Below are 23,236 nucleotides of genomic sequence, written 5' to 3'. Positions count from 1 at the left end.
ATTAACTACTTCAAAACTATGATCTAATGTTAAAACCTTGCATTGTGCGATACTTGAGTGGATATGACTCGTAAAGTTTGCAAATAATAAAAAGCCTTGATCAAAGGTTACATATCCATTACAAATTGTCAATTCAGAATAAAACGGTTGCATATGTAGACGGGTTAAAACACAATCTCGTCACTGTTTCTCAACATGTTTTTGGAACTGGAAATAAAATCACTCTCGATGAGGAAGTAAGTATGATCAAAAATAAAATGACAAATGTGGTTTTGTTAAACTCCAAAAAAAAGCTGATATATATCCTTTGGATATCACTCCGATCAAAGGTGCTCCTTCATTATGCCTTGTTTGAAAAGTAGTAAATGATATAAGTTGTTTGTAGCATTAGAGAATCTTTCACTTAAATTTCAAGAACATTAATAAGTTAGTTACACAAGATTTGGTGAGAGTATTACCAAATTTGAAATTTAATATTGATCACTTGTGTTGTGCATGTGAACACAGAAAGCAACATCATCAAAGTCATTTAATTACAATAGAGATTAACATCACGAAGGCACTTTAGCTGCTAAATGTTTATCATTACGGACCTTCAGCAAAGAAAAATTATAGAGGAAAGAAGTATATCCTCGTTATTGCTGATAATTTTTCAAGCTTCACATGGGTTTACTTTCTTTGTAAAAAATCCAAAACTTCACATGATCTCATCAACTCTATCAAAAAAAAAAAATGGAATTGCATTTTTCTAAACCAGTCTGAAGTATACTCAATGATAATGGTTCAAAATTCAAAAACAAAAAATATCCTACTTAACTTATCGAGAAAGGAATCGGTTACAAATTTTCCGCTCCGTACACCAAAACAAAATATAGTTTTTGAATGAAGAAATCGATCTCTTTGTGAAGCTAACCCCTCAATGCTGAATTTTGTAAAAAAAATACCATTCTACTTGTGGATAGAAGAAATGTCAACTACGGGCATCATATATAACCATTCTTTAATTCATCAACATCACTCCTTATCAAGTACTTAACATTCATAAACGTAATGTCAAATTTTTTCATGTGTTTGGTTGCAAGTGATTCATAATGAATTTCCAAAATATTCGTTCATAATTCCAATCTAAATGCAATGAAGGCATATATCTTGGTTATTCACAAAATGAAAAAGGGTTATAAGGTAATAAAAAAAAGAACAAGGAAAACTAAAGAAACGTTCAATCTCACATTTGATGATCACTATTTGAAGAAAACTGAAGCATAGTTTCATCGATCGTGAATTTTCCCTCCCTATCCATTTATACCTTAACCTTAATAGACTTTGATGTAGATATTGATTTATTATGTGGAACTCTAGAGATAGTAAAAACCTCAAAAGTTAATTCTTTGGACAATCATGTTGACACATCAGTATTTCGACACATCAGTAGCATCAAGATAATTAGGGTTGGAAGTGTTATGTTTGGTCTATTATTCAATGAGGAATTGGCATAGTAATGATTCAACATGGGCGGTATGTCGGGGAGTCAGAACAATGTAGATTACAGGTTTCAGAAAGGTAGAAGTGGTTTTCTGTAGGGGCTAAGGTTTGTTCTTCTTCTGGTTGAAGGTTTATGTTTGGGTACGGTTGTCTTTTGAAGCTCATTTTATGCTAAAAATAATTTCGGTTGCATTCCTTGGGTTGTTTAGTATGATCTGAGTGTTAGTAAGGAGCGATTTCAAGCACGAATTCTAATTTAAGTGGGGGGAGAGTTGTAACACTTAGTTTTGGATTTGCTTCATTATTAGGGGGTGCAGCCCAATCATCAGTTTTCATGAGGTTTATGGCCTTGGGGAAGAAAGAATTTAGCCCTTTTTGGATGTGGATGTTATGGTTTAAGTGATCCAAGTGTTCAATGGTGGTTTTGGAGCCCAAGGGTATAATCATAATTTGTTAACTCGATCATTTATGAATTTTTGGGTTTTGTTCGAGAAGTTTTAAGGCTATGGTGAGTTGTTAGAAGCGTAGGGTGCTTGGTGCATTTTGGTGTGCTTTTTCTCAAGGCTCAAGGCTCTTTCATTTATCAGCTTCCATTGGCTTCTAGCCTCATTTCAGAAACCCTAACCTCTCATTGAGTGTTTGAGAGATCTAAATGTGCATTTTGGTGTGCTTTTGCTCATTTTCTAGGAAAGGGTGCTTGGTGCTAGCTTGTGGTTCAAAGGAAGACTTATAGATCCAGACTCTTAACTTCATTTCTAGCTCATTTAAGGTATCAAGTTCATACCTTGGCTTCTTGTTATGTTTTAGGGTTTAGGGTTAGATTTGTGTTTATTTTTGGGTTTTGAATCCTCGTAAGTTTGAGCCACTCCAGGAGCTAAGATTGCTAGATCTTGCCCTTTTTGAGTTTATAAGTTCGTAAAAATGGCATCTTGATCCTTGCTTTTGGTCCATTCATGTTCTAGTTGGATTAGAGTGGCTCTTAATGGATTAAGAAGGTATTTAGGTCCCATTAAGTCATGCAAATGCATAAAGGTTCTGACTTTATACACCAAGAGCTTTATTTTAAGGTTTCTTTAAAGTTTAGGTGCAAAGTGCTTAAGTGGTTAAGCCATAAAGTCGGTTTTGGAGCAAGTTAGTTTACGGCCTGCGTAAGTGATGGTACGCCCAACGTACATGGTTGTGGTCGCGATTTCGATTCATCGAGTATGCCCAACGTAGCTGAGTGTACGCCCCGCATACAATGCTCAGCTGGGCTTTGGACTTATCGTGTACTGGTTTCCCATCTGTGGGCAACTTTGTTGCTTTGGGCCTTTTGGGCCAACTAAGATCAACTGTTGGACTAAGGGAATTATTGGGCTTAGGATAAGGCCCTACAGGGGTTGGGCCCAATTTGGAAAATTGGGCCATTAGTTGTCCTTTGTGGATCTATTAGTTTTGGACCTTTTGTTTTATGGATTTGGGCCTCAGTTTTGGTTCAAGCTGGGCTAGGGGTAAAATGGTCATTTTGTCCCAAGTATGGATTATGGGCCATAGATTGGAACCCAATTGCTAATTGGGTGTTATTTTGTACTGATAGCTTGGGGAGTCGTTAGGTCAGCATCTAGGGATTTCTTTCAGTGAGCTTTAGCATTCGAGGTGAGTCTCCTCACAGTTCTATGGGTCGAAGGCACCAATGCTGCCCCATTTGGTTTATGTATTATAGGAAGACCCGGGGGTGACCCTTGACATTTGTATGAAAGACCAGGAGGCGGCTCCTTGTGAATTTTATGCAAGACCAGAGTCTGAACTCTGGCAGTTAATTAGTTAAGTAGTGTAAATTGTGTACTAGTCGTATTTGTGATGCTTGCATGGAAGATCTTGAGGTGACTCCTAACACTTGTCTGTAAGACCTAGGGTTTTGGCCCACAAGTTTGTAATGAAGACCATGATCCGACTCGTGGCATAATGACAAAACTATGGTTGACACATAACACTTTTATTGATTGTTGGATATGTATGATATGTATGGCTCGTTTGATATGTATGGTATGTGGTATTTGGGGAACTCACAAAGCTTTGTGCTTGCAGTTTGTGGATTATCGTTTCAGGTACTTCCGTTTCGAAAGCGAAGGGCGTGGCTTGATCGAAGCGCACACTCCTGTGTTTTCCACAATACGTGATTTTGGGAATGAACTCTAATAATTGTTTTATTTTGAAATGCTTTTAAATGTTTGAATAAAAGTTACATGAGTTTTTTGATTATAATAAAAATGAAACTTTTACCTTATGATTTTCGGGATGTTACAAAGGCGTCGCCCTAGGGTTTCGAAAGGGCTGGCCTATAAGGGGCCACTTTATTGCCTTCTAGGGTTTCAATACCTATAAATACAACCCTTTGGGAGCTGTATTTGACACCCAAATTTTCAAAAAGCTCTCTCTCTCTCTCTCTCTCTCTCTCTCTCTCTTTGCAATTTCTTCCAGTGTCTTAGTGTTCACTTTGCATTTGTCGTTTTCCGTTGTTGTTGGAAACTCGGTAAATCTGCATTAAATACCGAAGTTTTACTCTGTTGCTTACAACCAATAGAAACGAAGTAAAATCCTTTAAGGAAATGAGTTTGATCCATGCAGTAATTACACGTTCAAGATTAGACGTTAACAAGTCGGTTTTTACATTATAGTCTTGCGTTTATTTTCGTCTAATAACACGTCAATCTACTTCCACTCATTTCTTATAACCAGATCTAATCGAGAAGGATTAATCTGGTTTCTAGATGAAACTTTGTAATTATATTAATAATAATTAATAGGATTCTTTTTTTGCAATTAATCACTGGTTTCCTTCCATGTCTATTAAATTTGACAATCAACAATACATACTAGACGACAACAACCTACATCATATACCACCAAAGGATCTTTGACCTAGCGGTAAAGAGTAACTCTCTCAAATGAGAGGTTGTAACACTCTAAAAATTTAAGCCAATTTAAACTTTTCAAAAACAACCCGGTTTCACAAAGTTATTACAAAAAGGTTTTCAATACAATTATTATCAGAGTCTTCCCAGAAACATATCATAAAACATAATCATGAGGAGCGGTATGATCACGCCTTTGCCTTGTCACGATCTCCTGAAGAACCTGAAAAACATTAAACCACAACTGTAAGCCCGAAATCTTAGTGAGATACCCCCAAAATACCAACCACATATACCATACACGCACAACATGCCGTAACATAACATAACACAAAACAACCATGCACTTCGGGTCTATTGTGTGATTGGTCCGCCGCACCGGGCATTCAGTACACCTGGTCCACCCTCCGAGTCTAGCCATATCCATTGAGTCTGCAGTGTGGTTGGTCCGCCCGCACCGGGCCTTCAATCCACCTGGTCCACTCTCCGAGTCTACAGTATGACTGGTCCGCCGCACCGGGCCTTCAGTGGGCCTGGTCCACTCTCCGAGCCTCGGCACGTCTGGTCCGCCCTCGTGAGGCCTACAACCTATCCGGATCGCTCGCTGGGCCTTCGGGATAACCGGTCCGCCCTGGGTGTATTGGCCTATAGCACAAAGCAGGACCCGCCTCAACCTAATCCCACTCCAACAACCATGTGCACATAAACATACAATCATATACAATGCATATCCAATCAAACCAATCTAACAGATCACATAGCATGACATACTCTAAACAGGATACCGACCTAACCGGTCACTAGCATAGCATCATCCTATATACCAGGATACCGACCTTAAGGTGACTATCCAGAAAAGCAAATAACCATTAGCTCAAGCACAACATCCCTCTAAGGGTAAATTGACCAATTTACCCTTAACTCAATCTGGTCCATGACAAAGGCCCAAAACCAAAATATGAAAGGCCCAAACACCCGATAAGCTCTTATGCCCACCAATGGCCTATTAATGGCCCAATTTGCTACATTGGGCCCATTCTCTTAATTGGGCCTTACTCTAGGCCCAACATACATACTTGGCTCTTATCCCTTACTCTTGATGGCCCACGAAGGCCCAATGATCCAGAATTCAAAGCAAAGCCCAATATTGGCCAAATTTACTAAATTGGGCCCATATCTCTAAATGGGCCTAGATGCCAGGTCCATACAATTATAGAGTCCAGAACATTACATCCATAATGTCCAGCCACAGCCCAAACTCTAATGACCCAAAATGAAGAACTCAACAGAGGGAGTACGTTGGGCGTACCCCTCTTAGTATACTGGGCGTAACTCAAATTTCACGGGTTGGAATCGGGACTCATAATCACTACGCGGGGCGTACATAAGATTACGCGGGGCGTAATCTCACTGACTTCAAATCCTCATGGGCTCTTAATGGCTTAATCTCTTAAGTCCAAACTTCAGATCCATAGGCCAAATATACCTAGGATTCATAAAGTCTTAAACTTTATTGCTTGGGACGTCTATAAAGCTCTTAACCCAAGGTCTTAATCCATTAAGACCTACTTATCTCACACATGGGACAACCACAACCCTTGGGACCTCATTTTTCTCACTCAAGACCTCTCCTAAGGTTTGAAAGGACAGATAATCTCGACCAACTCGAAACATGCATCAAGATGAGGACTTTTGGGACAAGAATGGTGTCAATACTTCACAACACATAGATCTATTCGATATGAATGTCAAGCAAGAAGCTTTATATCTCAAATATGCTCCAAAGGATGATGTCTTTCCAGATCTATAAGTTCCAGCCGCTCCACTCCTTCTTTGACAACTTCTCCTTTCTTCCTTTATGCTTTCCGTTGCTAATCCAAGCTTTCCAAGACCAACCACACCTAACAATGGAGGTAAGACGGATATCTAGGGTTTCTGAGGGTAAGAGAGTGTCTATGGAGGCTGAGGAGGGAACCATTATGTTCCTTATATAGTGGTTGCCCTTAAAATTAGGGTTTTAAGACTTTGAGAGTACGCTGGGCGTACTCGACCTTGCACCCGCGTCCATTTACTCATTATGCTGGGCGTACCCACGCGTGTCTCATGCATGCATGGCTTACATTTTCAACCTTTTCCATTAAGGGCCATAAATGCCAATATCTTTAAAGTGTCATAACTCCCTCATTCTAGCTCCGTTTTCGATGAACTTTATATCCATGAAGAGGTGGCGAGAAGCCCTACGCTTCTAGATACATACCCTAGTCCGAAACCTTCTCGGATGAAACCCATTTCCGTTAAAAGGACCAAAATACTCTTCCTCTTAAATCCCCGGGGCTCATAAATAAGTACTTTAAGAACGGGGCATTACAATTCTCCCCCACTTAAATTAGGCTTCGCCTTTGAAGCCTGCGGCAACTCAACTCCAGAACTACTCCCGCAATGCACCACCTGGCATTAACCAGACGTTCCTCAAGACACAACCACCGAAACCGGAACCTAACTTTCCCTTTCTTGCGGTGTTCTGACCACCGCTTCAAGTCAGCCACTGGCCTCATCCCCTGATAACCAGACTTATCAATCGATCACTCGCTCCAATTCACAACAACCACTTGGCTCATACGAGCTAGTGAAAATCCTGAACCACCGGAATCCCGATCCGAGTCTAACTTTATCCACTCCATGCCGACAGGATGACACATCCCTCGGGATGAATTTCTTCTTCATACACAATTCCTTGATCAGAATCAAGCTGGGAGTCCGAGACTCCATCCCTTCATCCCTTCCGAGCCTCTTGGCTCTATACCCTCGGAATTCCTTCCGAGACCTCAGAAGACATCCAATCCGGATGTGATCCCATACCACTGCCGCAGACACACTGCTCAACAACCATAATTGGAGCACCCCAAATCATAACTCTGCCCTACTGCTTTCACTGCCGTGATCTTACACTCCCTCTTGGAGCTACATTCCTTTCCCTTTCTTTATCAAGGAAATCCACTTGACCGTCTTGACACTACCACAAGTGCCACGGTGCTCACCCAATACTACACCATTTCCTTATAGCATAACTCCTATCCCATGCACCACACGTACTCTGAATTCGCTCGCAGGGACTTCTCGTGTCCAAGCACGACTTACACTAATCGTGATCAATATCCAGACCTTCTAATGATATCATATCGCGACATACTCATTCCATATCCTCATACAGATCTATCAAAACGTGCAGAGTCTTCAGCATGACTGGACCGCCTTACCAGGCCTTCAGCCCATCTGGACCACTCTCAGAACCTTCAACAGGTCTGGACCGCCCTCCAGGACCTTCAGCCTGTCTGGACCGTTCTCCGAGCCTTCGGCCTGACTGGTACGCCCACCGGCCTTCAGTCTATCCGGACCGCTCATCTAGCTTTCATCATCCCGTGCTATCTCTCTAGAAAACTCTCCCATGCATACTGTTCTAGCGCTCTAGGGGTTCCGAACTCTATCTTCACCCTCCATACTCAAACCCGGCCTGACCCTAGGCCTTCCACAATAATCACCCTTGGTCTGCATCCCGCCCTGCATGCCTGCCGCTTACTCATACCAGCCTACACTCTTGGCTGATAGAACCACTGCTGAATCCCAAGCAGCTAAACAACCTCTCGTGCCCATCGATCTTTCGGAGAATTTTCCAATTCTCCCCTACTTAGAGCACTAGCTATCAACCACCAGTCGCCATCACTGACCTCCCTTATCAGCCCTACACAACACAATTCTTTACACGCGAACTGATTCCTACTAGAACGAGCAACCTTCACAAAATCACATATCAACACAGATCATCACGGCTCGAAAGAAACCCGACCTTCAGCTAACCACTCCTCAGACTGCAAATGTTGCCCAACATTCAAACCAAACGCTAGATTCCCACTAAAACCCTCATGAATGATAACCAACGAAATTACCAACACCCAACCCTTAACCATACCATAAACCTCAAGGAACAACGAATACAATACCAGAAACCACACAACGAGACTAGCAGATATACAATACTCCAAAATAACAAGACATCAAGGAAGAAACATACCCGCAGCTGCATCCGGCACTGCCCTGACCTCCTCTGCTGAAAGCTGAAAAGCACGACCCTGAGCCCTTGGGGGCTCCGCTCCACCCTGACCTCCACCCGTAATCCTCAAAATGGCCGGTGTTGGAGCCCGCACCGGTCTTGCAGCAAGCTGTGGACAGTTGGCTCGCATGTGGCCAACCTGATGGCACCGATAACAAATCCTCATATCCTGAACTTGGGCTGACTGTCGACAATCCCTCGCATAGTGCCCCTCTCTCCCGCACTTACGGCACGCACCTCCGGACCTACAAGCTCTGACATGACCCTTCCCGCACTTCTCACAAGTGCGGCTGCTTTGACTACCTGATCTAAAATCAATGGTTTTAGACCGTTTTGGCGCCGGCTGCAACTGCACCGGGGCCTGCCTCTGCTCTCTCAGCTGCAACTCAATCTCCAACTCATGCCGCCTGGCGGCCTCCTGCAACTCTAACAAGGTATCACATCTCTGCGTAGACACAAACTGTCTAATATCCCTCTTGAGCATACTCAGATACCGGGTCATCTAAGCCTGCTTTGAAGCAAACTCCGGGAAAAACATCGCCCTCTTAGTGAACATCTTGGTGATCTCCGTCACCGTGTCTGAATCTTGCTTCAGCTCCAGGAACTCCTAAGCCAACCTCTCTCTCTCTCAACCCGTGGAACATAACGGGTGTTGAACATCTCTCGGAACTGATCCCAAGTAACCGCAGTTCTCTGCGCATCAGAATACGATCCCGTGGTCAACCTCCACCAATCCTTCGTCCCGAGCCTCAACAGGTTCAGAGCACATCTCACCCTCTGATCAGCAGGACATGAACATGTGAAGAAACAACCCTCTACATCTGACAACCATCTCATAGCCACTATCGGATCCTGAACTCCATCAAAAGTAGGGGGCTTTGTGTTGTTAAAATCCGGATACTGAAAGCCCCGACTAGCTCCTCCCCCTGCCGCTGCCACAGCCGCTGCGGCTGCCGCGGCCGCTGTCTTTGTTAGGGCCGCAAAGCGCTCATCAAAATACTCGATCATGGTGGTCTTGATCGAACCAAACAGCTCCGGCAACTCGGCCCGGAACCTAGCAGCAACCTCATCATGCAAGATCTCGCGATTCCTAGCATCCAACTCGTCCGCACTCATCTGACCGATGACCTCGAGTGGCACCGACCCACCCTGACCGCCCTCTCCTGCTCCCGATCTTGACCCGGATCCACTCCCAGCATGCCTCGTAACCACCATACTGAAAACACCACAAAACATCAGATACTTCCCACTATCCCGGGAACCAACTCCCAACCCAACCCTAGGGGTTGTGACTTCCTCGATACGTGTATGAGTCCTATGCTTTCAGTAGTACGGGCCTATACTACCTTCCACACCTACCCATAGTTATATCAAGTATCACCACAACACCCTAAAGAAGAACATACATAACAAGCACTCAACCCTCACTCCTAGAGGAACTCTGGAAATCTCACACGGAAGAGACCCTAGGCTAGTAGGCATCATAAATTAGGCAACATTAACATGAAATCCTGAAGATTCCTAGCCTAGTACTAGCTTGCTGCTCTATCAAAACTCAAAAACAATTATCATGTATGGTATTTTTGGGGTTACTTACTGGCTCCGGCTGATCGTACCTCTGCGTCCTCCTTTACTCATTTTGAAAACCATTTTTAAATTCTCTTTTGAAAACTCTCCCCGAATTGAGACTGGATTCACACGAATGTTCCTCCAATTCACTCAAACCAAGGCTCTGATACCAACTTGTAACACTCTAAAAATTTATGCCAATTTAAAATTTTCAAAAACAACCCGGTTTCACAAAGTTATTACAAAAAGGTTTTCAATACAATTATTATCAGAGTCTTCCCAGAAACATATCATAAAACATAATCATGAGGAGCGGTACGATCATGCCTTTGCCTTGCCACGGTCTCCTGAAGAACCTGAAAAACATTAAACCACAACTGTAAGCCCGAAAGCTTAGTGAGATACCCCCAAAATACCAACCACATATACCATACACGCACAACATGCCATAACATAACAGAACACAAAACAACCATGCACTTCGGGTCTATTGTGTGACTGGTCCGCCGCACCGGGCATTCAGTACACCTGGTCCACCCTCCGAGTCTAGCCATATCCATCGAGTCTGCAGTGTGGTTGGTCCGCCCGCACCGGGCCTTCAATCCACCTGGTCCACTCTCCGAGTCTACAGTATGACTGGTCCGCCGCACCGGGCCTTCAGTGGGCCTGGTCCACTCTCCGAGCCTCGGCACGTCTGGTCCGCCCTCGTGAGGCCTACAACCTATCCGGATCGCTCGCTGGGCCTTCGGGATAACCGGTCCGCCCTGGGTGTATTGGCCTACAGCACAAAGCAGGACCCGCCTCAACCCAATCCCACTCCAACAACCATGTGCACATAAACATACAATCATATACAATGCATATCCAATCAAACCAATCTAACAGATCACATAGCATGACATACTCTAAACAGGATACCGACCTAACCGGTCACTAGCATAGCATCATCCTATATACCAGGATACCGACCTTAACCAGGTCTCGAACAAATAACATCCTAATTACCAGGATGCAAACATAGTAAAACAATAATATAACAACGATACCCAGATTACAATCCGATAAAGGGCTGGCCTTGGTGCCGTAGACCCTGTCGATATAGTGAGGATAAGTCACCTTAATACGCCGATCTGAACCGAAGAAGCAGATTCCCGAACCACCATCTCACCGATAATCCCGAACTATCCATAAAAGCAAATAACCATTAGCTCAAGCACAACATCCCTCTAAGGGTAAATTGACCAATTTACCCTTAACTCAATCTGGTCCATGACAAAGGCCCAAAACCAAAATATGAAAGGCCCAAACACCCGATAAGCTCTTATGCCCACCAATGGCCTATTAATGGCCCAATTTGCTACATTGGGCCCATTCTCTTAATTGGGCCTTACTCTAGGCCCAACATACATACTTGGCTCTTATCCCTTACTCTTGATGGCCCACGAAGGCCCAATGATCCAGAATTCAAAGCAAAGCCCAATATTGGCCAAATTTACTAAATTGGGCCCATATCTCTAAATGGGCCTAGATGCCAGGTCCATACAATTATAGAGTCCAGAACATTACATCCATAATGTCCAGCCACGGCCCAAACTCTAATGACCCAAAATGAAGAACTCAACAGAGGGAGTACGTTGGGCGTACCCCTCTTAGTATACTGGGCGTAACTCAAATTTCACGGGTTGGAATCGGGACTCATAATCACTACGCGGGGCGTACATAAGATTACGCGGGGCGTAATCTCACTGACTTCAAATCCTCATGGGCTCTTAATGGCTTAATCTCTTAAGTCCAAACTTCAGATCCATAGGCCAAATATACCTAGGATTCATAAAGTCTTAAACTTTATTGCTTGGGACGTCTATAAAGCTCTTAACCCAAGGTCTTAATCCATTAAGACCTACTTATCTCACACATGGGACAACCACAACCCTTGGGACCTCATTTTTCTCACTCAAGACCTCTCCTAAGGTCTGAAAGGACAGATAATCTCGACCAACTCGAAACATGCATCAAGATGAGGACTTTTGGGACAAGAATGGTGTCAATACTTCAAAACACATTGATCTATTCAATATGAATGTCAAGCAAGAAGCTTTATACCTCAGATAGGCTCCAAAGGATGATGTCTTTCCAGATCTATAAGTTCCAGCCGCTCCACTCCTTCTTTGACAACTTCTCCTTTCTTCCTTTATGCTTTCCTTTGCTAATCCAAGCTTTCCAAGACCAACCACACCTAACAATGGAGGTAAGACGGATATCTAGGGTTTCTGAGGGTAAGAGAGTGTCTATGGAGGCTGAGGAGGGAACCATTATGTTCCTTATATAGTGGTTGCCCTTAAAATTAGGGTTTTAAGACTTTGAGAGTACGCTGGGCGTACTCGACCTTGCACCCGCGTCCATTTACTCATTACGCTGGGCGTAACCCAACCTACGCTGTGCGTACCCACGCGTGTCTCATGCATGCATGGCTTACATTGTCAACCTTTTCCATTAAGGGCCATAAATGCCAATATCTTCAAAGTATCCTAACTCCTTCATTCTAGCTCCGTTTTCGATGAACTTTATATCCACGAAGAGGTGGCGAGAAGCCCTACGCTTCTAGATACATACCCTGGTCCGAAACCTTCTTGGATGAAACCCATTTCCCATAAAAGGACCAAAATACCCTTCCTCTTAAATCCCGGGGACTCATAAATAAGTACTTTAAGAACGAGGTGTTACAGATGTCATGGGTTCAAGTCTCACTAGAAGATATAGGCAGTGTTTGAGATTAGATTAGGAGTAGGATAGTTTGCTGTTTCAAAAAAAAAAAAAAAAAAGATACCGACTACCGACCGGATACCATCTTTTTCTATAGTTCCTACTTCTAATAATACACCTGTACAAGTGATTTACCACCTTCTGATACACAGGATAGTAAATTTGATGATCAAGTTTTGTTTGCTTTCCTTCCTTTGATCGCTATCCACCCCTGCTCATCATCATAATCACCATTTTTAGTCGTAGACAAGACCAGTGCGTCAACAATGAGTTTTGAGGATTAAAGTAAAAAAAATTAATATTTGTTTCCCTAGAGTTATGTGTGAATTTAAAATGTAACATTTGAAAATATCAATGCCTAATAAAGATTCAAGTTCCACCAACATTAATCTAACACGCATGAGAATGATGAGACCCAAGCCTTTATTATAAATTGAGAATTTACCAACCAAAGTTGAATGTATCCTCCTCTTAAAAGTTTAACAAAATGTTTTACTTTTTTTTTATTCGGACAAAATAATTTAAATGTATCCCACAAAGACGTATTTGATGACTCTATCGTTGTTTTACCTTTAGTTCGCCACTGTTGTTTCGGTGGTGAGATACACAAATGCTAGGTTGATGATCCAATGTTTTGACCATAGGGCAAGATATTTTCTTTTATTAAGAAAGCTCTTTGAATTGACTAGTCGGAAAATAAATTAATTATAAATTAAATGTATTTAAACAGTTATATTTAATTATTTATCCCATATTGTAACCATAAAAGATTCTTCGTAAAGGGTTTTTCAATTATATATTTTTTTCTAAAGTAATTTTTTTGGACAATATATAGACCTAATAAACATTCAAGGTTCCACTCAAGTTCATCTAAAATATGAAAAATGATAGACAAATCAAAACCACGGATCAGAGACACTTTATGTGATTTCTTTATCTAGTTAAGAATTGGACAATGTAATATGTTGAATGTGTCTTAAGACGACAAATTTGATTAAGTCATTGTTTATTTTTTTACTCTTTCCCCACATACGCTACCTTGATATGTTCCAATGTTTTTTTTTACTATAAAAGCATCACCACGTTGCATGTTATTCACAAACTTCTCAAGCTAATTAACAAAGACATCAACGCACAAGTTTCCCCTTCTCAACAATGACATCTCATTGGCTTTTATTTGGTCTCTTGGTGGCGGGCTGCTCCCTTGCGTTTGCTTCGGACCCTAGTCCTCTTCAAGACTTCTGTGTGGCAGACCAAAATAGCAGAGGTAAGAATTTATGTGTTAAGGTCGAGAAACTCTCCAGCATTTTCATGCATGATTTGAAAACATATCATATTTAATTGTGATTAATAGTTTATTTATTTAATTTTTTTTCGTCGTAGTATTCGTGAATGGCTTGGTTTGCAAAGAGGCAAGGCTTGTACAAGCTGATGATTTCTTTTATAGTGGGCTGCAACTAATGGGAAATACTTCGAATGCGGTTGGGTCTGCTGTGACTCCGGTGACTGTAGCAGAGTTGCCGGGACTTAACACTCTTGGTATCTCAATGGCACGTATTGACATCGCCCCACAGGGTATTAACCCCCCACATACACACCCTCGGGCCACTGAAATTTTGACTGTTATGGAAGGCCGTATTCTAGTCGGGTTTGTCACATCCAACCCTGAAAACCGACTCATCACAAAACTACTTCAGAAAGGCGATGTTTTCGTGTTCCCAGAAGGTCTAATTCATTTCCAGAAAAACGTGGGAAATGGCTATGCTGTTGCTATTGCTGCTTTGAGTAGTCAAAATCCAGGTGTTATTACCATTGCAAATGCTGTGTTTGGATCAAATCCCGATATCGCTGAAGATATTCTTGCAAAGGCCTTTCAAGTTGACATCAACGTCGTCTATCAAATTCAATCCAAATTCTAGCTTTTACGTGCTTTTAAAATGTTGATTTTCTTATCAATGGTGTGGTATTTGTTATGTTTATGTTGCTATATTTAAAATTGAATGAAATAAATATATATTACTGTCATAGTGATTTTGATTTACTTATGTGGAATTAACTACTTCAAAAGTAAGATATAAACTCAAAACGCAAGAGTGTGCAAGAAATAGACATAGAAATCAAAAAGTTAAATTTATGTAAGGGTGTGCAAGAAAATAGACTTAGAAATCACAAAGACAAACCTAAGGGGGTGTTTGGAAATTGGATAAATAGTTTTTAGCTTCTTAGTTTATTGCTTATTTGCTTATTGCGATGAGAATAAACATTTTTTTTTAAAATGTGATTGGATTAGCTTATTGCGGTGGAAATAAACAATACTATATATATATATATATATATATATATATATATATATATATATATATATATATATATATATACTACATTCATAGTGATTTTGATTTACTTATGTGGAATTAACTACTTCAAAACTAAGATATAAAATAAAAACCCAAGGGTGTGCAAGAAATAAACTTATAAATAACAAAGACAAACCTAAGTTTGTGCAAGAAATAGACTTAGAAATCACAAAGACAAACCTAAAAGTGTGGGCAAAAAGAGACTTAGAAATCACGAAGACAAATTTACGTAAATAACCCACTTGCTTTAGAAAGACTAGAAGTTCAACCATCAAATTTTTCAAAAAGATTAATATGGTCCTTGGTGTTTCGATTAGTTACTAGGTCGGTCAACGACCTATACAAATTTAATTTTTTATCCTTTTAACTCTTTTATTTTAGTTGTCATTATTAAAAATGAAATGAAATAATCCCCAACCTCATCCACCTCACTTCACGTAACCCACCTCCCATTCCATTCCCTTCTTCTGTCACCTTCCAACACCACCACCACCGTGGTCATCCAGAAGGTGGTTAAGGTTTTACCCAAACCTATTATCTTCAACATATCCATCTATAATCAAAGAAAAAACCTCCCAAGATCCAAGCCTAAAAATAGAAATCACGAATTGGTTTGGTCTCCGACCAACCTTTCAAGATTTCGTTAACTAAAAGAAAATGAAGTATACATAGTGTAACGTCCGCAGATTCGGGCTAGTCAATTTAGAGACAATGAGCGTCAGAAATTAGTTTTTAATGGAAGATTATTTAGAAGGATTAATCTTAACCAAGTTATAGAATATGTCTTAAGGGTTCCGTACATATAAAGAACGCCGAAATCCGAGTTATAACGAAGAAGTTATGGCCCGTCGAAGTTTTTCGGCAAAACCGGCGCGGCACCGGGAGACGTAAAAAGTGAATTTACGATAGAGAACTTTTTAGCCTTAGTAATCTAAACAAAATTCGTAGAATATGTTAAACTGAGAGCGTCCATAAAAAGAACGCCCAAATCTGACTTCGTATGAGGAAGTTATGAATTTTCTAAGATTTGGCCAAGTAGTGCACAACCCGAAACTTGAATTTTAGATCGAGCGGTTTTTGGCCTACGCGACCTAAATGAGACTTAAATAATTCATTAATAGGAACTCAACGGTAAAATGACAGACGAAAACAGAGTCCGTATGTAGAAGTTATGAATTTTACGCGGACATTTAACAGTATAATCTCCTCGTACTGTTAAATTTAAGATCGGTCGAGAATTAGACGACGGAGTCAAAACGAAAGTTGTATATCTTATTTTTACCTACGCGTGGAGATAAAGAACTTCAAAAAGGGGGGTCGTATGTGAAAGTTACGGATTTTAGAAATCGGAAGTGTGCTGTGCGGAAATGGGTGATGTGGCACAATCTTGGCCATTGCTTTCTCCCCAAGTCTTGCCACTTGATGGTGACATGTGGCACCAAGTTCAACCATTTTTCACCCTATAAATAGAACCTCTTCCACCCTCATTTTCTTCACACCTTTCCCATTCTTTCTTCTCTTTACTCTCTCTCTAGAACCTCTCTCTAGCTCCGAACCCCCGAAAAGCCTAGGGAACCTCCCTAGCATGAGGCGGAAGCCGCAGAGTGCTCGACGACTCCGAAAAAAAGAGATTTTCGGCTTGGGAACGCTGCTTCAAGCAAAGCCCGGTTTTCTATAAAACCCGCTGTAAGTGAGCTACGCCTACACTATTTTTAATATATCGTTTATTTAATTATAGTAACGTTATTAGGAACTTATAATAAGTACTTGGGCTATTATTATGGGTTATATAAGTACTGTTTAACGCTTATATAATAGTAATAATAGCTAGACTATTAATTAGTCTCGGCGAATAATAGACTAAACTCTAGTGGTAATAATACTAGGTTTCGTCGAAGTAAATTATTTTTAAGAAGCGAAGCGTTGTCTGAGTTCGGATTCACCACCTTTTCAAGTGAGTGCATGGTCCCTTTCATCTTACACATTGATATGAAGTATTTTTAAAAATTACGTGCTATGTGTGCATATTAACTGAATACTTGTTGTCTATGATGGATGAATGATTTTATACATGTTTTAAATGATTTAAATATATATTTATTTTATATCTACAAATATTTTGGGATAAAACATGGGTAGATGAAATAGTTGGTGTGTGATGAAATAAAATGATGAGAGATAGGTGATGATAGGAAGGTGATGATAATTAGGTGATGGATAGGTGATAATGAATCGGTGATGTAGGATGAAAGATATTATAACCTTGTCTTGCAATTTGGAGATGTAGTCATCTACTAGAGTATAGATGGCGACCACGGACTATTCTAGACAACCCGTGGAAACACTAGCAAACTTATAACCTGTAGGTGATGAATTACGAGTCTAGGTGATGTTGTGACTGTATATTAATGTGATGATACTCTAACCCTTACTATGAATTACGAGTTCAAGCGACGTTGTAACTACGTATTCATGCCTTAGGAACGAGCATATAAGGAAATGTGAGGTAAAAAGATGAGAGGTAAATATGATATAGAGATGATCCTTAAGATAATTCTTTAAGGAATATTAAAGAAGATAATGGGGATGGGTAATCGGGTTGATTGTTTGATGTTCAAATATAATAATTATATTATTGTGGGTTGAAAACCCTATGTACTCACCAGGTTTCCCAACCTGACCCACTCCAGCTTATTTGTATCACAGGTGTCGATACGAAGCTACTTTGCACTGAGAGATTTAAAAGAGATGTAGATCACTAGTGTAAATGAATGTAAGTTTTGTTTATGCTTATGTTTCTGTATTGACGATGACATCCCAAATGTTTTAAATGAATAAAAATACATTTCTTCAGAAATGCTTTGATAACGTATTTATCATGTTTTACTGGGAACAAATTCCGCATCATTTTTATTAAAAGAGATACTCTGATTTTTATAAAGCATAAACAAAATCGGTCTTTTCTGGCCGTGAAAATGAGGATGTCACACATAGTAAAACATAAAAATCTATGTTTGAAAAAGCCACAAAAGAGCTTCTATTGACATTCATTGGTAACTAGAAAGCGAGGGCATCAAACATACAAACAAATATGTCAAAAATACAATGTTACGAACAAAAAAAGAAAACGTGTGAATGTTGTCTACTACTTCAAACAAGTTAAACCCATGTAGTTACATCCATATCAATACCCAATAACATACAAAATGAAAAATCTAAGTTTCATGGATTAAAGAGCAAAACCATATGTTACTCATGACGTAAGACGACCAGTTTAAATAGCTGATTACAACCACGTGAACACAAAGTAGAGAAAATAGAGTTTTAAATACCATTATTAATTAATCAAAATCAACTTCTAAAACTGAAACGCAGCTAACGTATATATAATTAAACGAAAAACCTAATATGACTCATAATTATGATTGAAATCATCTAAAGTAGGAGATTATATAAATCTAAATTTTTTTATTAATATAGGGCATAAAAATTCCTAACAAAGATATATCTTAACCGAAAAAACTATAAAATAAAATAACCATAATAAAATTAAATCATTGATTTATCTTTCAAATACCGTGCATCATCTTCCTCATAGTGAAAAAAACTTATCATCGAGTGTACATCTCTCATCCACGGTTTCCAAAGGAGAAACAACTTCCACACTTTAAAGCGAATACGGATAAATCAAAAAAGACAACATGCACGATTGTAGTCTCCACCTACATACATTCCTACTGATTATCTCATTTATGAGTTCTTGAGTAAACTTAGGAGGACAACCACGGTTATAAATAAATGCGATATATTATAACACTCATGTCGTTATTTAATTTTACTGAATTTCCCTTAAGAGTTATAATAAGTATATAAATAATACTAAAACATAATTATTATTAATTATGTAACATAAAAAGATATGTATTTTTGACAATGAACTAAAAAAATATAATTTTAAAACTTAAAATGGTAAGATCTTGAAAGGAGGGACCAAAGTTGACAAATTCTTCTTACTTGCACAAAATCACATGGGGGAGGATATCCTTCATCGAGGCCGATGGTAAGACTTATCTCGCTTTCATCCCATGTAAAACTCTTCCTTTTAAATCCTTATCATACAATATCGTAACCTAAATGACCCCCAAATCCGTTTGTTATGTTTGTAGAAAAGAGTGTACTGAGAAAGTAGAGAAACATGAGGAAGAGGATTATCAAGTGGAAGGCAGCGGGATAGTAAAGGTCATATGACCTTTCCCTTCATTAAACCCAAATTTTGCAAAAGAGAACTCGATTTTTTCAAAAAACCATATCTTCATTTACTTGTTTTATGTGCCTATTTGTATTTGATTAAATCATACCATGTGCTTTAAAAAAGTGAGAAGTTCAGTGGTTATTGTTTTTATCTTGACGAGTATGGTCGTTATGGTTTCACTTACTTGCGTGACCGATACATAACAAATATAAGCTTCATGCCGATAAAAAACGACGTCATGCCGACAAAAAACGGCGTCATGTCAAGTTTGAAGTCGGGGATTTTGTGTGGGCCATTCTTACTAAGGAACACTTCTCTACTGGAGATTACAATAAACTTAAGTCCAAAAAATAGGGCTTGTTGAAATCACTGAAAAGATTAATCCGAACGCTTACCGCCTCCAACTTCCAAGCCATATTCATACAACAGATGTGTTCAGTATCAAACACCTTATTCCTTTCCTTGCTGACTCCTCTGATGACGACTAGGACCAGACTTCGAGGGCGAATTCTTTGCACCCCGGAGGGAATGATGTGGGCCTCGACGTGGAGGAGCGAGCCCTAACCTTCTTGGATCATTTTGATGAGCTGCGTGTCTAAATCATTGGGCTTATTATCTATTTTTTTCCTAGTTTTGGTTTTGCTTTGTGTTTGACTTTTGGACTATTGATGCCTTGATCCAGTATTCACGTAACTGTGAATCAATGGGTTTGGAAGAGTTACAATTGGTATTTGTGGGTACAAATCAACACCTGTGATTGTTTTATCTAATCTTAGGTTTCCGCTGCATCAGTGGTAAATGACATAAGTTGTTTGTAGCATTAGTGAATCTTTCACTTAAATTTCAAGAACATTAATAAGTTAGTTACACAAGATTTGGTGAGAGGATTACCAATTTTAAAATTTAATAATGATCACTTGTGTGTTGCATATGAACACGGAAAGCAACATCATCAAAGTCCTTTAATTACAATTGACACTAACATCATGAAACCACTTTAGCTGCTACATGTTGATCATTACGGACCTTCAGCAAAAGAAAGATGTATATCATCGTTATTGTTGATAATTTTTCAAGCTTCACATGGGTCTACTTTCTCTCTAAAAAACTCGAAACTTCACAAGATCTCATCAACTCTATCAAAAAATTGCATCTTTCTAAACCAGTCTGAAGTATACTCAATGATAATGGTTCTAAATCCAAAAATAAAAAATATCATATAGATCTTATGGAGAAAGTAATAAGTTACAAATTTTCCACTCCGTACACTCTAAAACAAAATAAAGTTTTTGAAAGAAGAAATCGATCTCTTTGTGAAGCTAACCCATCAATGTTAAATTTTGAAAAGAAAAATACAATTCTACTTGTGGGTAGAAGAAATCTCAAATGTGGGCTTCATATCTAACCGTTCTTTAGTTCATCACCATCACTCCTTATGAAGTGCTTAACATTCATAAACCTAATGTCAATTTTTTTCATGTGTTTGGTTGTAGGTGATTCATAATGAATTTGAAAAATACCCGTTCATAATTCCAATCTATATTCAATGAAGACATATATCTTGGTTATTTACAAAATGAAAAAGGGTTATAAGGTAATGAAAAAAAACAAGGAAAAGTAAAGAACCATTCAATCTCATGTTTGATGATCACTATGTCAAGAAAATTGAAGCGTACTTTCATCCATCCAAAAATTTTTCTTCCCCACCCATTTAAACCTTAACCTTAATAGACTTTGATGTAGATATTGATTTATTCTGTGGAACTCTAGAGATAGGAAAAACCTGAAAAGTTAACTCTTTTGACAATCATGTCGATAAATCTACAATTTTTTAAAACTAAACTATCTGAAATTCAAACCACTCCCAGGGCTTAAATTCATGACATGGACTCTCCTTATTTAATTAATCCAGAATCTACACCTATCCATGGGGAATACAAATCACCCGATGATATGGTTGAAGGGGAACATTCTACACTATCCGATGCTCACATTCTAGGGGAGCAAATGAAGAAAGTTGTGATCAATTTTAGGGGATAAGGATGCTCATACGTAAGGATATACTATAGAGCATGTGGAAGATGCTCTCTTAGATTACGATCATAGGTTTCCTCCTCTGACTAAGTGGACAAAGGATAATCTAATTTCTCAAGTCATTGGTAATCCATCCCAAAGGGTGATGAGTCGTGCTCAACAAAATGAATATCAAGTTTTAATGAATGTTCATCGAAAATATTGCACGTTTCATGTGTTCTTGTCCAAAGTTGAACCAAGAATGTCAAAGTTGCTTTAGAATATTCTGAATGGGTCGAAGCTATCCTATTATAATATCGGAGTTTGAAAGAAATTATGTTTGGAGATTAATTCATAAACCTTCTGATGCATTTATTGTTGGTTTAAAGTAGGTTTTGCAAAATAAGGTTGTGAAAGAAAGGAATATTATCCAAAATAAAGAAAGATTGGTTGTCAAAGGATATGGTCAACAAGAAGGCATTGATTATGATGAAACTTTTTCACTAGTTTCATAATTAGGAGTTGTCCGAATATTTCTTATGTATGATGCTCAGCAAAACTTCGATATTTATAAAATGGATGTAAGTGCACCTTTCTCAACAATGAACATGAAGAAAGTGTGTACATGGAGAAACCTATGAGGTTTATGAATAAAAAGTATCTGTATCGTTGTTATATTTTTTATAAATGTATTTATGGTTTAAACATACTCCATGTGCTTGGTGTGAAACAATTGGTTGTTTTTTTATGAACATCTCATAGTTCAAAGAAGGTTTGGTAGATCCAAATTTTTTTTTCAAAAAAGGATGGCAATCAGCTCATGTCGGTGAAAATCTACACGTATGACATAATTTTTTTGGTTCTATGGATCTTCTGTTACAAAGAATTTGAGCAATCATTGCAAACCAAGTTTGAAATGAGTATGAGGGGTAAAATAAATTTGATTTTAGGTTGTGAATAAATCAATTTTGTTGTGACAAAATTTTTATAAATGAAGAATCTTATACCTAAAGTCTCTCGATAATACTTGGTATGAAAAATTTTTCGGATGGAATATTCCCAATGGAATTTCAAACAAACTTATGCCTGCCTAAGGGTAAACCGTCTGTGGAAATGCACAATTATCACACCGCGAGTAAACCTGAGGTAGGTTTCAAGCTAATCCGAGAGAACCTCATTTGCAAGCAGTATAGAACATTTTCTGTTAACTACACAAGACTCAAAATCATGGTCTATGGTATCCAGCCAAAATAAGATTTTGTATTCAAGCATATTTAGATATAGATATGGGTGGATGTCATATTAAATGGAAAAGAACTTCGGGCGTATAACAATTTATTGATGGCAAATTGATTAACTAGAAATCCAAAATGAAAACAAGCGTATCAATATTAAGGTTTGCAAAAAACGCCTGGAATTAAATAAGCCTCCATCCATAATTTGGCACTTGGAGACGAATATTTCTTTAATCATCTTCCTTCATGGAGTTATTCTACAATAAATCTTTCGGGTGCGTAATTGGACAGGCCTATCACACAAAGGGCTTTCACTTTTAAGTTATTTTAGACGAAGGATATTACTAAGATCGAATGCTCAATAGCAATCTTTTGATAAGATTTTTTTGCCATGAATGGAAAACCACAAGAGGATGTGCAGACGCTTGAAGACAATAGATAATTGGTTTCCATCAATCCAATGGTAAAGTCTAAGAACATAATTTAAGACTATTCATTTGATTTGTTGTGAATGGATGTTCAAAGTTATAATTTTAGTGTTGTGTAATTTTCTCTTATCGATT

The 23,236-nt window shown here is 39.1% G+C and overlaps 1 protein-coding gene across 1 annotated transcript; it reads left to right on the top strand.

The window, feature by feature from the left end:
- Positions 1-13,911: 13,911 nt before the first annotated feature.
- Positions 13,912-14,841, top strand: LOC111898964 (putative germin-like protein 2-1). The gene is made up of 2 exons (XM_023894849.3): positions 13,912-14,083; positions 14,200-14,841. Exons 1-2 carry the CDS (start codon positions 13,972-13,974, stop codon positions 14,733-14,735), a joined length of 648 nt encoding a protein of 215 aa, XP_023750617.1. The 5' UTR covers positions 13,912-13,971; the 3' UTR covers positions 14,736-14,841.
- Positions 14,842-23,236: the final 8,395 nt, after the last annotated feature.

This window comes from Lactuca sativa, chromosome 9 (assembly GCF_002870075.4).
Source record: "Lactuca sativa cultivar Salinas chromosome 9, Lsat_Salinas_v11, whole genome shotgun sequence".
Lineage (NCBI taxonomy): Eukaryota > Viridiplantae > Streptophyta > Magnoliopsida > Asterales > Asteraceae > Lactuca > Lactuca sativa.
This window is presented reverse-complemented; position numbering and strand designations above follow the sequence as displayed.